The following is a 15498-nucleotide window of genomic DNA, read 5'->3' as shown; positions in this document are numbered from 1 at the left end:
TCTTTTTTTTTTCTTTTAATTGTACTTAAATAGCACATTTTTCCCTTTTTGCTCCACTCAAGAACCATAAGAAGTCTAGCGGTGCACAAAGTATCCGCAAAACTTCATCTCCCGACAGTCGAATGTGCGTTATTAGTGCGCATGCGCAAAAGAGCAGGCGGCTGAACTTCTCCACCGCGCGCTGTAATCGCCATAACTGGACCCGAGGATAGCTACGGTTAGGGCTCGCGGAGGTAAGCGGTTAGAATTCAAATCTCACATACCAGTTAATGCGGTATGTGCTGGTTCATCAGGTGGACATATATATATCATGATAAAAATAATCCACGCGAAGGCGTTATGGGGGGTTTTATGCTGTCAGATATGGCGGGTTGGTGTGAGTTAGCTAGCATGTAGGACACGCCTATGCTGTGCGGCGGCGGCGGCGGTGGCGGTAACGGGCCGCGCCGGTGCCTGGTGGTGATGAAAGTGCGGCGGACAGCTCGAGTGACTCAGAGTATTTTTAGAAAGGAATGTGCTATGAGCTCCATGTCCCTATAGAGCAAAAAAAAGCGCCATTAGCAGCTCCTCAGCCTCGAGTTGACGTTTTCGCGGCTTTTGAGCCGCTATGCTGGTGGTACTGGCGGCTCAGACGGCTAGCGAGGCTTAGCACGAGCGCAATGAATCAACACTCGCCTAGCTACACGGCTAGCTAACCTTACTGCTAGCTGAACAGCGTGCTCGAGTCATAACTTAACAGCACTAGTTCCTAGCGATATGTTGAGCCCAACAGCCTCCAGTGTGAAACAAACCGAGTTCATTACATATTCATTTCATTGAAATGGTTTACACCACAACACTGACTGCAGCTTTATTTAGCTAGCGTTACAGTCTGGGCCATTATTTCAACCAGCTCATGCTAGCAGGCTAGCACGGAAAGCGTGGGAAAGCGAGCTCATCTCCAGGGCTAGACATTTCTCACAGTTTAAATCAGATCATTAACTAAAGCATGTTTGTATAACGTTGATTAATGTCATTGCTAGGGGTTCGCGGGGTTTGTGGATTTTACAGCTCAGCTGAATAAGATCCCGCCATCTAAATGATGAGGCACTTTTACATTAAACCCATTTAACTGCATGACTTTAAGAGCTAAATAATCCTGTGGAAAATATGAAGGTGGCCATGTGGCACTCCAACGCCATCTAAACACACTTTATTATGATGAAACATTCATAACCGCGCATTAAGTCTGAATAACTCGTGTAATTCTGGAGTAGGGTGCATATGACTTTATTATGATGAAACATTCATAACCATGCATTAAGCCTGAATAAGTCACTGCCAACCTTCATATAGGTGCAGTGAGGCACTTTTACATTAAACCCATTTAACTGCATGACTTTAAGAGCTAAATAACCCTGTGGAAAATATGAAGGTGGCCATGTGGCACTCCAACGCCATCTAAACACACAGTCATAACCGTTCATTAAGCCTGAATAACTCGTGTAATGTTGGAGTAGGGTGCGTGTGACTATTATGAAGAAACATTCATAACCTCGCATTAAGCCTGAATAACTCGTGTAATGTTGGAGTAGGGTGCGTGTGACTATTATGAAGAAACATTCATAACCTCGCATTAAGCCTGAATAACTTGTGTAATGTTGGAGTAGGGTGCGTGTGACTATTATGAAGAAACATTCATAACCTCGCATTAAGCCTGAATAACTTGTGTAATGTTGGAGTAGGGTGCGTATGACTATTATGAAGAAACATTCATAACCTCGCATTAAGCCTGAATAACTCGTGTAATGTTGGAGTAGGGTGCGTGTGACTTTATTATGAAGAAACATTCATAACCTCGCATTAAGCCTGAATAACTCGTGTAATGTTGGAGTAGGGTGCGTGTGACTTTATTATGAAGAAACATTCATAACCTCGCATTAAGCCTGAATAACTCGTGTAATGTTGGAGTAGGGTGCGTGTGACTTTATGAAGAAACATTCATAACCACGCATTAAGCCTGAATAACTCGTGTAATGTTGGAGTAGGGTGCATATGACTTTATGAAGAAACATTCATAACCTCGCATTAAGCCTGAATAACTCGTGTAATGTTGGAGTAGGGTGCATATGACTTTATGAAGAAACATTCATAACCTCGCATTAAGCCTGAATAACTCGTGTAATGTTGGAGTAGGGTGCGTGTGACTTTATGAAGAAACATTCATAACCACGCATTAAGCCTGAATAACTCGTGTAATGTTGGAGTAGGGTGCGTGTGACTATTATGAAGAAACATTCATAACTGCGCATTAAGCCTGAATAACTCGTGTAATGTTGGAGTAGGGTGCATATGACTTTATTATGATGAAACATTCATAACCGCGCATTAAGCTTGAATAAGTCACTGCCAACCTTCAAACAGGAGCAGGGGAAAAACTCTTGTATTCATTTGTGACCAGATGATCTGAAGGTAACAACACGTGTTAAATTATTCCATGCAAAAAGGAAGCAAAACAATTAGTCACATTTCTTCTATATTTACACACACACACACACACACTCACACATGCTTGCTACAAAAAACATGTGAAATCCTTTTGTGAGTACAGCTGTATAAAGTCTATATTACTGAAATGAATATATATTAATTATGGAAAGTTCATTTTCTAATTGTATCACCATATGTTTTAAAAAGATGGCCTGAAATTCTGGGACAGAACATTATTAAGTAGCGAACAGAACAAAAAGTGTCAGAACTGTAACTCTACATTCATGCTAACAAGTGACCATTAATTTTGTGTGTGTGTGTGTGTGTGTAAGTGTGTAATAAGCCATGATTTCACTGACATCTGCAAGTGAAAACAAGATGAGCAGTTTTCCCCCATTTTCTCTGCTAAATCCCACCCACCAGCCGGCTCTCCACTATCACACCACGGCAGGCAGAGGGCAAACACATGCTTCCTCAGAGACGTGTGAAGTCAGCCGTCACGTCCATTAAAACTGCTGTAATACGTCACAGAGCAGCGTAAGGCACTCGGAGGAAAATGCTAACTGCCCTCTTCTGCATACACAAACTCACTGACAGCCACAAGTGTTTAGTGTCACTCTGATGGACACGGGAGAGCGTCACACCATTCCTTCCCACCCTGAATTTGCTCTCTAGGACTTCTTCGCGATCTCCCGATTATAAAGCAAATGCTTTTCTGTTGTGCCACTTTGGAACCCCACGACAGGTGACATTTGAAGTGAGATTGTCTTAATTCTATGCAAATTAGCGACTACACGGTAAAGCGACAAACCCATACGATTGGCTGGAATGATTCCTCAGACCAATCCGCTGATGTGTTCTTTAGTTTCCCACTCACAACTTTAGTTCCTTCTGGCAATTAGTTCACATTTACTGTTTGACACACAAAAATGAAAAAACATTTAATCTCATCCTGTCATATAGAACTGCTCGTTAAATGTGTACAGAGACATTAATGAGGTAAATACAGCTTAAGAAGTAGGGGAGATCATTGGTGAATGTACGTGACTAGAACAGTTTGCTTGCTTTGCTAATCTGGCAGGAAAACTAGTATGAAGTGTAACCAGTTTTCACACTGATGAGTACATTGTGTAATTGATATTGAGCTAGTTGGTATTAGAAGCTATATTTTTAGTTCCTGCTATTTTTTTCATTGGAAGTGAAAAATGCTGGACAGTACACACCTGCAAGTGACGATAGTAGCGTCCACTGCCTGCCCTCAGGAGACAAACTACAAGCGCCATGTGACTTGCAGCTTGCTGGTGTGAATGCAGGATAATGTTGTTATTTGTATTTATTTATTTTTTTCGTGGTGCTAACTCTACCAATGATCAAATCATAAAACCTGTTCACAAAATCAGGATGAAATCATTTATGAAAGTCTGTATAGAATGTAACAGTGGCTCTTAGATGAACGTTCACCTTTCTGTCAGGCAAGCGTTTTTATTTGGAGGTTTGTAAATGAAGCACTGCAGGCTAACGCACTTAAAGGGGCAGTCGTGGCCTAATGGGGCAGTCGTGGCCAAGGGTCTAACCATTAGGTTACCTGTAACCTGAAGGTGAACCTGAAGGTCGTGGGCTCGAGTCTCAGGTCCGGCAGGGATTGTAGGTGGGGGGAGTGAATGACCAGCGCTCTCTCCCACCCTCAATACCACGACTGAGGTGAGACCCTTGAGCAAGGCAACGAACCCCCAACTGCTCCCCGGGCGCTGCAGCAAGAAAGGCTGCCCACTGCTCCGGGTGTGTGTTCACGGTGTGTGTGTGTGTGTGTGTGTGTGTGTGTGTGTGTGTGTGTGTGTGTGTGTGCACTTGGATGGGTTAAATGCAGAGCACAAATTCAGAGTATGGGTCACCATACTTGGCCACAAGTCACTTCACTTCACTTCACTACACACTAAAGAGGAATAGAGAATATTTCTCCTGTAGCAGTGTGTGTTAGGATCATTAACTGTCTGTTGTACAAAATATCAGAACTGGTTTGAAGCAATATGTGTGTGTACTCTACTGTAGAGTACTGCATGTTAGTGATTCTGAAAAGATTTATAATCTGTGAAAGCTAATCAATCCTAGTGATCGCGTCCTCGGCTGATGTGTGTAGTGTTGCAGGATTCAGTAATGAGTAGTGCCGCTAAAAAATAGTTCAGACAGTGGAGTTTGTGATTACTTATACATTTCCAATGAACTTTACTTAGGCAAAACAAATTAGATAGTGGCTCTTTGCTGATATAGGTAACTGCTATACTGAACCTACTAGTCTGCCTAGACCTGATGGCTCAGACATATAATCTACTTGTCCCGAGTGCCTAGTCCACCCTTAATACTGTAATTATACTTCTACTATAACGATGCCATGGTGACAAAAATGTATCTACGACTCTGAGATTAATCAGATCACTATAAACTTTGTGGTTAGAGCACTCATTTATATATAGTAGGCTTCAGCACTATCAGTATTTCAAAGACCAACACTGCAATAACTGTCCACAAATATTGCACTTGTGCTACCCTGATTGATGGCAAAGGAAAGTAAACCCACACTGATGGTTGTTTAAATCTTATAATAATGTTTAAATCTTATAGCAAATTTGAATAATACAGTTTACTTTTGACGATTCGTGGACATTGCTGAACTCTGAATTCACAGATGATGGCTGAGCAAGCAACTGAAATTTAAAACTATACCCTTTGACCTTATTGCTCCATGTAATACTTTGCAGTTGAACATTACATTTGCTTTGCTTACAGTTTATAATGCCTGCCTAACCAGCAGTAAAAACTTCAGAAACGTTATTAGCAACTTGTGGCTTAATTCCAGTCTCTAGAAGTCATCACAAGCAGCCCTCCAAGATAATATGCAAATTTGTTCCCTCTCACTGAGACTAATTTTCAGCTCACGTAAATAAACTAGTCAATGGACACGTAAAAGTAATTATGAATTGCAGCTATAACGTAGGCTATAGCATCTTAGAGAAAATAAAAGTACCCAAAAAAAAAGGACCTGACTGAGACTGATGAGAAAGATGAGGGGAAATGCATTTCTTTTGGATACTTTTTTTTTTATTGATCAGAGCAATCAGAAGAAATTACAATTGTGCATGAACATCTTATAGCAAGGAGATGTCAAAAATCAAATGTCAAAATACAACTGTTTGATTGCTTCTTTCTCCACCAGTGCCTGTAGCTGGGTGAATCAGGATGGGAGACAAGCCGATCTGGGAACAAATAGGATCCAGCTTTGTTCAACATTACTATCAACTGTTTGACACGGACAGAACTCAGCTTGGATCAATATATGTAAGTATTGCTGCATACAGAAGTTCATGTTACACTGAGGGGAGATCACATGGATCATTTTTCTTAGTAATTCTTCATATTTCTAGCAGAACTATCAGTGTTACCCTGATTGTGTATTTCCACCATGTTTGTCTTGTTACAGAAAGTCATATTTGACCTAGTATTAAGACAAATTTCTTTCTTTTTATGGACGGAGTGGTTTTGCATTAGCAATGGATGTCTCTACATTACATTATTATCTGGCTAATGGCTCTCATAATTCAGTCTGTTTGTTTTATGTATGTTGTCATGCTTGTAAAAGTGCGCGTATACACTATTCTTGTATGTAGTCTGCGTAATTCTGCGTCATAGGATTTTTTTTCCCATCCTGTTTCACAAGAACACAATTGATTTCTCGGTTATGATAGATTTTATAATCTGTGAATTGTAAGGTATTACACAAGGCTGAATGTTTAGTTGTATATCCAGATCAGGATTTCTGTCTGTGTGGTTTTCAAGTTTGACGAGCTAGATTTGAGCTCCTGCAATGTCCTATGAACGCTGCGTCTTATTCACAAAACTGTCATAAGACATCAAAACGAGCTTTGCGGATCCGGAACGGATCATCTTCAGCTCCGCGGAAATAAGTTCTCACCCACTAGTCCCTTATTTTATTTACTTACTTTAATATGTATACGGCCCCAGTTTATCCACATATACATCTAATTCAGGGTTCTGTAGTAAGTTCTTTTGGGAGCATTGCTTCTCGTGACATGAAGAAAACAGGAGAGCGCAGAAATGTACGAGAACAAAATAGACAGTTGTTTTCTTGAAATAACTTGTATGCAACATTACATTAATAGCAATGTCTATTTTTAACTAGATAATTAGATCGAACTGGAAAAGAATTAATCTGATAACTAACATTACAAAGAGCCTCTATAACCAGGAATAATGGACAATCTGCTGCCGGACCACATTCTCACAACATCTCATTATAACAAACGTCATGGCAGCAATTTTTTTTTTTTTTTTTTTTTTTTTTTTTTTTTTAATAAAAAGCTTTTCCTGACTACCATGCTTTGTGATAGCTTGCTTTACTAGTAAAGTTAGTAGAACTTAAAGCCAGTAGAAGTTGTAATGCACAACTTGTGATGTGCTGCAAAGATAAGAAAATGGACACCAGAAGAATAACCATCCATCCTACTCTGAGTTTTAAAAAGTTGAAACGTTTTTTAACAGTTGCAAACTTTGACTAACAAACATGGCTGGCAGAAAGAAGTGCATGATGTCTGTGATGTAATCTCTCTGCCAGTAAAGGATGTACCAGAGCTAGCACACTGCTGTTTCACTTTACATGAAGCTGTGCTGAACAGGAATTCTGATCTTTCATGTGGAGAGGAGAGAGATGTGATGAGCACAATATAACTCAAATATTGACTTCTTGTGTATCAGCTAAATAGAGATCAAGTCACAGTTGTAGACTGTACAGGTTAAAATCTGGTCTCACGTCTGCTTCAAATTAAACTCGGATTAAAAAAAAAAATTAAGGAGCATATGTTAGCAAAACACTCACACCATAGAACCCTGTAATTTACAATGAAACTCCCATATTTTATGTAGGTGTTCCAATACTGAGCTCTGAATCAGCAATGTCTGCTTGTTTCACTCTCCGCAAAGTTGACTGTGAGAGACGTGACACATACGCAGCCAGTCAACGACTTTTAGACAGGCAGTAGTTCATATAGATATTACTCTGACCTCTTAAAAAGCACTAGCCTTCACGTCTCATCAAATGTTGGCTTTATTTTCATTAATTTATCATGACACTAATGTTCAACATTACAGTACTACTTTTTAGCTGATTTATTAAGTAATAAGATGCATTTAATATTATGCTTGGTAGATTTTTGAACCTATACAGGCCCTGAAGACAAATTAATAAAAAGAAATGCAACTTGAACCACAGTGTTTGTTAGAACAATTGCAGGTATTTTCCCCAAATTGCTCAACTCTATCTAGTAGTGAAAACTCTCTGGTGTCAGGTCTGTTCTATTTTCTCTCTACTGGAGAGCTTGTGACATCTGTCACATTGGTCTGGCAGCTCATTTACCTGACCGTGTTCTCTTTTACAGATTGATGCCTCATGCCTTACGTGGGAAGGACAGCAATTCCAGGGAAAAGCAGCGATTGTCGAGAAACTCTCTGTAAGGCTTTGCTTAGTTGATTTACGCTGGAATACACTGTAATACCGTGTAGCTATTTGCAGAAGGTTTAATATGGATGACTTCAAATCATAATTTGGCCTCATTTGACTTTTGTTTAAAGTTTGAATACATGCAAATTGAGCTCCACGCCCTGTTGTATTGTGGTGCTAGTTTTCAAGGCATAGAGCTCTCTGTGTATGCCTGCCTGGAGCTGTGAGCATATGAAATCTTGCATGATTTAGGCAGCAGCATTAATTCTGCAGTGATGTCTCCCTGCATGTCTTTTAATAGGAATAGTGAAGTTTGCATAGATATCAGGATTTAGGTACAAGTGATCTTTCCAATCAAGGAGCAAATGTATATGAAGGGAATCTTCTTTGTTTCCTCAGAGCCTGCCCTTCACAAAAATAGCCCACAGCATAACAGCACAAGATCACCAGCCCACTCCTGACAGCTGCATATTGAGTATGGTAGTAGGACAACTAAAAGTAAGTATTTAAGTGGCCTTGTGTTCCTCTGTCTTCTACATAACTGACAAATGCAAGATTTCATTTACTGTTTCTTTGGTGGGCGGATTAGAATGAGCCTTGCCACTATACCGTATTTACACAGTTTTGAGAAAAGAATAAAAAGAACGGCAGATAACACATGGAGGTGCACGTTTCCATTGAAGAGGTATTATTTCAGAGCTGTAGTGTGTGTGTATCCGTGTGTGTCAGGCCGATGAAGACCAGGTGCTGGGCTTCCAACAGACCTTTCTGCTGAAACATTACAGCAATGCCTGGGTTTGCACCAACGAGGTCTTCAGGCTTGCTCTGCACAACCTTTGACCTCACATGCACTCTGTGGTCACATGGCCTTCCCTTCCCCTCTGACTGTGTGTAAGGACGTGTGCTCTGCTTGCCCTGGTTCAGACAGTGCTCAGTGCTCCTGCTACTAAAACCACTTTGCTGGGCTGGGTTTATAACTGTGTGGTGGCCATTTTGAAAACTCAGTTACTCAATATTTAAAATTAACACTCCGCCATGTTTTGTGAAATTATTTTGCCCTAAATGCATAACACCAGTGTAATAACAATCATAACCTCGTGGGAATAACTAGGCAGCTGACTGAAAAAATTAAATAACCAGGCAAACATTCTTCAAGATCTATAATATTGATTAAAAAAACTACATTATGCATGAAAATAATATCATTTTATAGGTTCAGGAAATAAAATGATAGCAATAATTTTACAGATCTTGAGTGATTGTTGTGATTGATCAAACTAGCATAGTATAATATGCGATATAGGAAATGAGAAGACAAATTGATCTGTCATGTCATTAATCAAGTCAAGTGCATTACTGTCCCTTTAACGCCCTGTCCACTGCACTTTTATACCTGTTGTGTCTGAATAACCAGGAACGTTTAATGCTTAGTCTAAATAAGCAAACCTTTAAAGACTTACCACACAATTGGTCACACTGGTCTATAGTCGCCTGTTTAATCCCCCCCCCCCCCCCTCAGGGGGCGTCCCTGAAGTCAATCACTCAGATCTGTAATGCAGGAAAGAGACTCAGAGAGAGTTAACAGCACTGTAGAGTTATGAAAATACTCACAAATTATGTTCATTAGGAATAGAATATTGAAGTGCAATGACTAGGCATGTGCATACAGGAGTATTTGGTGGTTTTTACTCTCATGCAGGGACAAAAAAAGGCACATTTCTTTTTATACCTGCCTCTACTCTCTCGTAGAGCATTCATGTACATTCCATTCATTTGTTTAGTAAATCATCTATAACATGCAAATATCTCTACTTACAGATTGATATAAGCATGCAGTACCTCAGGGATTGCAAGGTCTTCAATCCCCTGAGATTTTCCCTGTCGGTTAGTTTTACTGAAGCCAGCGTGTGCTGTTGTTTTAACCTGCAGTACTGCTACAGGTTCAAACAATTTACTGTCATTAAGTAAAGCTTTTTTCATACATTTAATGTCTGGGCTGACAAAAGGAAAGCTAATGATGCTTGATTATGCCACGTTACAGACTCTCGCCACATTAAAGACGATTCCTCTCTAGCAGTTATCTGTTAATTTGCCTCTTACTGATATTTAAAGAATAAAGCGAGGCAGAATGCGCATCCCTGGTAATGACAGCAGTCTTAAAGTTCATAGGTGGTTCACGTGAGCTATAGTCGCTGGTGCATAAATAGTTTTGAATTTCGAGCTAAATGTGAAATGCACTGGCTGCTTAGTGCGTGTGGTGGAATCAATATCACATAGGTGGACTTAAATTGTTCTCAATTAGCAAACGTTAGTTAACTACTAATGGTGCGTGTGGTCATGTTTTGTTTTTTTTTTTTAATTGCAGAATCAGTGGCTCATGCAGCTCTCTATTCATTGTTACACTTATTCTATCTATATAAACAGTCACTTAAATCACAATTTTGAAAACTTTAAAATTATATGTCTGTTGTACCGGGTTAAACTGTAGCAAACTGATGTTAGCATACTCGGTGAGTAAAATAGAAGTGTTCAGCATCCCCTAGTGTCCTACAGGATATTTTTTTTTCTGCTGTTCAAGACAGTATCACATTAAGGAATGTTTTTCTTTTTCTTTCCATGGAACAGATAAAGAGAAATTTTTGGTCGTTTACCTGTGTGATTTTCACCAATATCAATAATCTTGTGATTTCAGTGGGCCAGCCTACTTCTGAAAGCTCCTGACTGATGTAATGGGCTAATCTGATATTTCAGTCACGCCATCCTACAGGGTATCGTATAGGGGCTTGAGAGAACCTTTATAGTGCACTTTATGCCCAAGAGAACTACTTTCAATATTTTCTCACAGAAAAAGAGTGACTTCAATAGGAGGCTGAAATTGGAAATTACTATATATATATATATATATATATATATATATATATATATATATATATATATATATATAATAATGTTTATTTTTTGAGTACATAAATATGTTGACAGTTGAAATATCATTTGATAAAGGAGATACTTTCTCACAGCCATAGACTCTTTCATGAAGCAAAGCAGCAGAAAATCTATTTGCCTAATTTCGAGAATTCTCCTAATCGGTTAGGTGTTTACATAATGACTACTCGATTAACTGTCTGCTCGTGCCCCCTAACAGCTTTGTACTCACAGTGGTAATGCATGTTTATATTATATAGTATATTTCCATTATACCTATCTCTAACAGATATTTGCATGTTATAGACTGTTGAATAAACCACTAAACCAGTGAATGAAACGGAGAGGCAGGTATAAAATTAAGTGCACCGTGGAGTGTTTAGGATGTGCCGCATTCTGATGTGAAATGGGCTTAATCTGCAAACTCGGGGGAACTGCTTTGTGTCCATTGCTGTTGTATTAAGGGTTATTCAAAACTTATTCTCTGTCATTTGTCCTGTGAGCCTCATAGGACTGCTTGCTAATGGCCACATGAGAGTAAAAACTCCTCAGACATTTTTTAATCCTGATGTACCTCTTTAGTGCTTCTCTCTGCTGCTAAGAAATGCCAGATGTGGCTTTTGTTTCTCACTTGGTCTCTGACTTGTAAATGTAGGGCATAATGATACACACACACATATATATGCACACACAATGTGTGTATGTGTGTGGCAAGATGCTTTTATGCTCACTACGGTTGTAAAGAGCAATAAATTATTTGAGTCAGCTTCTCCTCTGATCTCTCTCAACAAGGCCTTTGTGCCTACAGAACTGCTGTTCCCTGGATTTTTTTTTGTTGTTGTTGTTCTCACCATTCTGTGTAAACTTTACAGACTGTTGTGTGTGAAAATCTCAGGAGATAAGCAGTTTCTGAAATACTCAAACCATGCCACAAAGTCACTGGGATCACATTTTTCTCTGTTCTGATGTTTGATGTGAACATTACCTGAAGCGCTTAACCTGTATCTGCGTGATTTTATGTATTGCGCTGCTGCCACATGATTGGCTGATTGGATAATTGCATGAATAATTAGGGATACAGGTGTTCCTAATAAAGCTGTTGGTGAGTGTGTATTTGAGTATATTATATATTCGTTGAGTGTTGTGTGTGTTGACTATTATGACATCTGCCTTCTTTTTGCCATACGTCTCTGCTATGCTTTTTGCCTGATATATGATCTGCAAACTGTATATGTATATGAACAGTGCTGACTGTTAGAGAATGCCGTCTTCTGTGATTTTTTTTTTTTTTTTAATGCATAGACTTGACAATAGATATAGACACTAATGTGGCTTAACCTAGATTGTTGAATTGTTGAAACAAATAGAATAGTATGTTTCCTTATATCATAACTAATCCTGTTGCTCTGTGTGTCTTTGTAGGCAGATGATGATCCCATCATGGGATTCCATCAGAGCTTCATCCTGAAGAACATTAACGATGCGTGGGTGTGCACCAACGACATGTTCCGCCTAGCGATCCACAACTTTGGCTAAAAAGCACCACGGCTGTCGGGGGAAATGGGGGAAGGTGGAGAACGGGGCATATCGCCCCCCAGCGATGCCTGAACCTCAGTCTGCCCTTCATTCATCTTTGAGATTCAGCACCGGATTCCAAGAAGTCAAATCACAGATAACACACAGGCACACAGTAGCGCCTCTGCTCCAGACATGAGAAGTGTTTCTTTGCTGAAAGCCCACAGTTCCATCAAAGTGACCCCTTTCCCCTCTGCTGATGTGCATGATGATGGCGAGCTCGAATATCAGAGGACACTGACATGGGAAAAAAAAAAAAACAGACATATTAACATACCTTCTGCCAGTTACTACTATTTACATTTTAGTTCCTGAGTTCGACTTTGAATTAATAGCTGTCTTAACTGCCTTTCATTGCTTTAGTACTTATTGTGTTATCTGCTTGCTTTTAGAGTTTGCTTCTTGGCACTTTTTTTTCTTCTTCCTTTTCCCTCTTGAACATTGGAGCCTCCATTCATTGTGATGTCAGGTTGCTCTAGCTATCCAAAGAAACGTTAAAGTAAACACCCCCCCCAGATCCCCCACCCCTTCAGACCAGTGTGCTTCTCATCTTCTGCTCACTGCTCTCTGTGACAATAATTACCAAGCCACAAGACACAATAAAACCTTTGACTTTTTCTTAACCATTGCATCATCTTGTTCCTCCCACTGTCTGGTCTTACATATGTCTTTTTTGTTTATGTATAACCAGTTTCTTAATGCTACTGGAAATCGTTTTGGAAATAGTATTCCTTAATGAAGAAAAAGAATTGAAGAATCTGGTAATCTTCTATCAAGAGTCATTTGCCTAACTAGCAGAATAAGCAGTCGATCCTCTAATATTATATGTATTTGGTTTTCTAATGTAGTAATGACTTCGCTATTGTATTTGTTTTGCATGCATTACAGATATAAATTCAGTATTGGAAACACTGAACCAATAGTTATATCAAACTTCCTTTGTTCGATAATGATAACGGACTAAAGAGGAAGATAATATTGTGGAGACACAAGAGGTCTTGTGAAAAAATCCTTCTGGCTAGAAATATTTCTGTGAAGGTAGAAGACAGTCATTCTTCTATTGCTGCACGCTTAAGTAGATAATTATGTGGAAATGGTTTGTGCTTAAATAAGTACTAATACCTTGCAGGCTGAAATATCACTGTGCCTCCATCTGACTACTCCTCATGTACACCAACTCACCAGTAGGTCTTATTATCAAATAATATTAATGAAGACTAATTGTAACTATTTGGATTTGTGAAAGTTTGTTTAGACAGTGAAGAGAGGCTTTGAGGAAAAATCAGTTTACAGGAGCAATAAAGTGATGTAAAAGGATTACATGTAAGCTATTCCTATTGGCATGACTATGACTTTGAGCTGACTGTACAGATGTTGGAAATAGCCTTAACTGTGGATTGTGTCCTCTTGCTTAAGCACTCAGGTGTTTAACGAAGTGTTACTGGAACCTCAGATAGAAGCTGACGTGATTTACCCCAAGTCTCGTTTGCTACATTTCTTTCTAGTCTCATGCAAATGATTTGTTTTGTTATACTCTGCATGCGTGCTCTGCTTTATGGAGATTCACCTCTCCAGTAAGTGGTAGCAGAAGAAGGAAAAAGAAAGTATTTTCCTTTTAAAACAAAAGCAACAAATGGCGTGTAATACGGACAGTATTTCAATTTCTGCCATGTAAGTTATATGGAAATAAAGGCCATCAAATCGATGTATGATTTCTCTGTTGTTTTTACAACTATATCGCGCTGTTACATTGAAATGATGCTTTAAATAGGGTCTGAGATTACTTAAAAGTTCTCGATATGAATAGAAAGCAAGAAAGAGGTTTTTATACAGTGCTTTAGGACAAACGCAGTTGAAATGGGATGTGCGTGTAACGGCGGGAACTGAAAAAGGCGGCTCTTAGTGGGGGGGAAGGAAAAAAACGGCGCACCAGCGGAAGTCAACACAGTTGCAAGATTCTCGTAGGGGCGAGTACAAGACAAAAACAAGTGGGAATTTGTCACGTTGCAACATTTCAGCCCCTTTCAGACCTTATGGCTTCCAGTTCCAGTATAGACATAGAAGGCGCGACTCAGCACCTAAGAGACATCTTAAAACTGGATCGACCCGCTAACTCAGCCGGTAAGTTGACCGGGAACTGGGCAGGTGGAGCGGGTTAGCTGGCGCTGCTCTTAGCATTAGCGCGCTAGGCCGCAGCGGTGCGATGTCGCTGTGTGGAGCCTCGTACCTGCTTTTACTTCAACTTCTGTTACATAATGACTTACTGTTCAACCAAGTGAATAATGAACTTATATAGTTTATAACCATATGTTACACTCTGCACCGTCTTCATGGTTGAATGAGAGAAGGACAACAAACTGACGTCGGCTGTTAGCCTGCTAGCACACCATGCTAATCACTGACTAGCCACATACGCTTGACTTCGCTGGTTGGTTCATTTGAGCCAATATTCACAAGTCATAAATGCTTATTAATATATACATTATACAAAAATGTAACTATGTGTTTGCTTTATGATTAACAGAATATTTAGCTATATATACAGGTGATGGACGAGCTGCTCCTGGCCAATGTGGCGAGTAAGATTTGTCAGCATCAATAGTTAATCTGTCTCAGCTGACATGTTTCTAATAACCTAAATGTATGAAATAAACATGCAGCTATTCATGCAAGTGAGGCTTTGTCTAATTAAATATGCGTACATTTGATAACGTAAAAAAATCTAGTCTTTTTGATGGTGTTAGGATAAAAAAGATTTACAAGAGAAAAACTTCACAGAAGTTCTATGAAATCATTTCTTTATAGTTTACTCAAGAAAATAACATGCACTATAATAAAAAAATCATGCCATTTTTAGTATAAAATCTAATATATATCCAGCTATCAGTATTCTAGGAAATTCCTCAGTAATGTGCTTCTAAATAGTGAAAGTAAAATTTCATGAACACAGATCATTTCTATGTAATGTAGAAAAAAACCCAGATTTTAAGATAAAACAGGTTTGGTTTAATGTGTTTCCA

General features: G+C 39.3%; 2 protein-coding genes across 2 annotated transcripts in view; both read left to right on the top strand.

The window, feature by feature from the left end:
- The first annotated feature begins 112 nt into the window (after positions 1–112).
- Positions 113–13101, top strand: nutf2 (nuclear transport factor 2). The gene is made up of 5 exons (XM_026927495.3): positions 113–233; positions 5681–5802; positions 7917–7988; positions 8378–8476; positions 12326–13101. Exons 2-5 carry the CDS (start codon positions 5704–5706, stop codon positions 12437–12439), a joined length of 384 nt encoding a protein of 127 aa, XP_026783296.1. The 5' UTR covers positions 113–233; positions 5681–5703; the 3' UTR covers positions 12440–13101.
- A 1286-nt stretch (positions 13102–14387) lies between these two features.
- Positions 14388–15498, top strand: part of edc4 (enhancer of mRNA decapping 4) — a 28010-nt gene continuing 26899 nt past the window's right edge. The window contains exon 1 of the mRNA XM_026927338.3: positions 14388–14599. Coding sequence (XP_026783139.1) covers positions 14512–14599 — 88 coding nt within the window. The 5' untranslated portion in view covers positions 14388–14511. The remainder of the gene's footprint in view (positions 14600–15498) is intronic.

This window comes from Pangasianodon hypophthalmus, chromosome 6 (assembly GCF_027358585.1).
Source record: "Pangasianodon hypophthalmus isolate fPanHyp1 chromosome 6, fPanHyp1.pri, whole genome shotgun sequence".
Taxonomy (NCBI): domain Eukaryota; kingdom Metazoa; phylum Chordata; class Actinopteri; order Siluriformes; family Pangasiidae; genus Pangasianodon; species Pangasianodon hypophthalmus.
This window is presented reverse-complemented; position numbering and strand designations above follow the sequence as displayed.

Excerpts from the sequence above, each read along its gene's own strand:
- nutf2 (XM_026927495.3), top strand. The coding sequence starts at position 5,704 with ATGGGAGACAAGCCGATCTGGGAACAAATAGGATCCAGCTTTGTTCAA. Across the intron at positions 5,803-7,916 it reads CTCAGCTTGGATCAATATAT|ATTGATGCCTCATGCCTTAC; the intron begins GTAAGTATTGCT and ends TCTCTTTTACAG. Across the intron at positions 7,989-8,377 it reads CGATTGTCGAGAAACTCTCT|AGCCTGCCCTTCACAAAAAT; the intron begins GTAAGGCTTTGC and ends TTGTTTCCTCAG.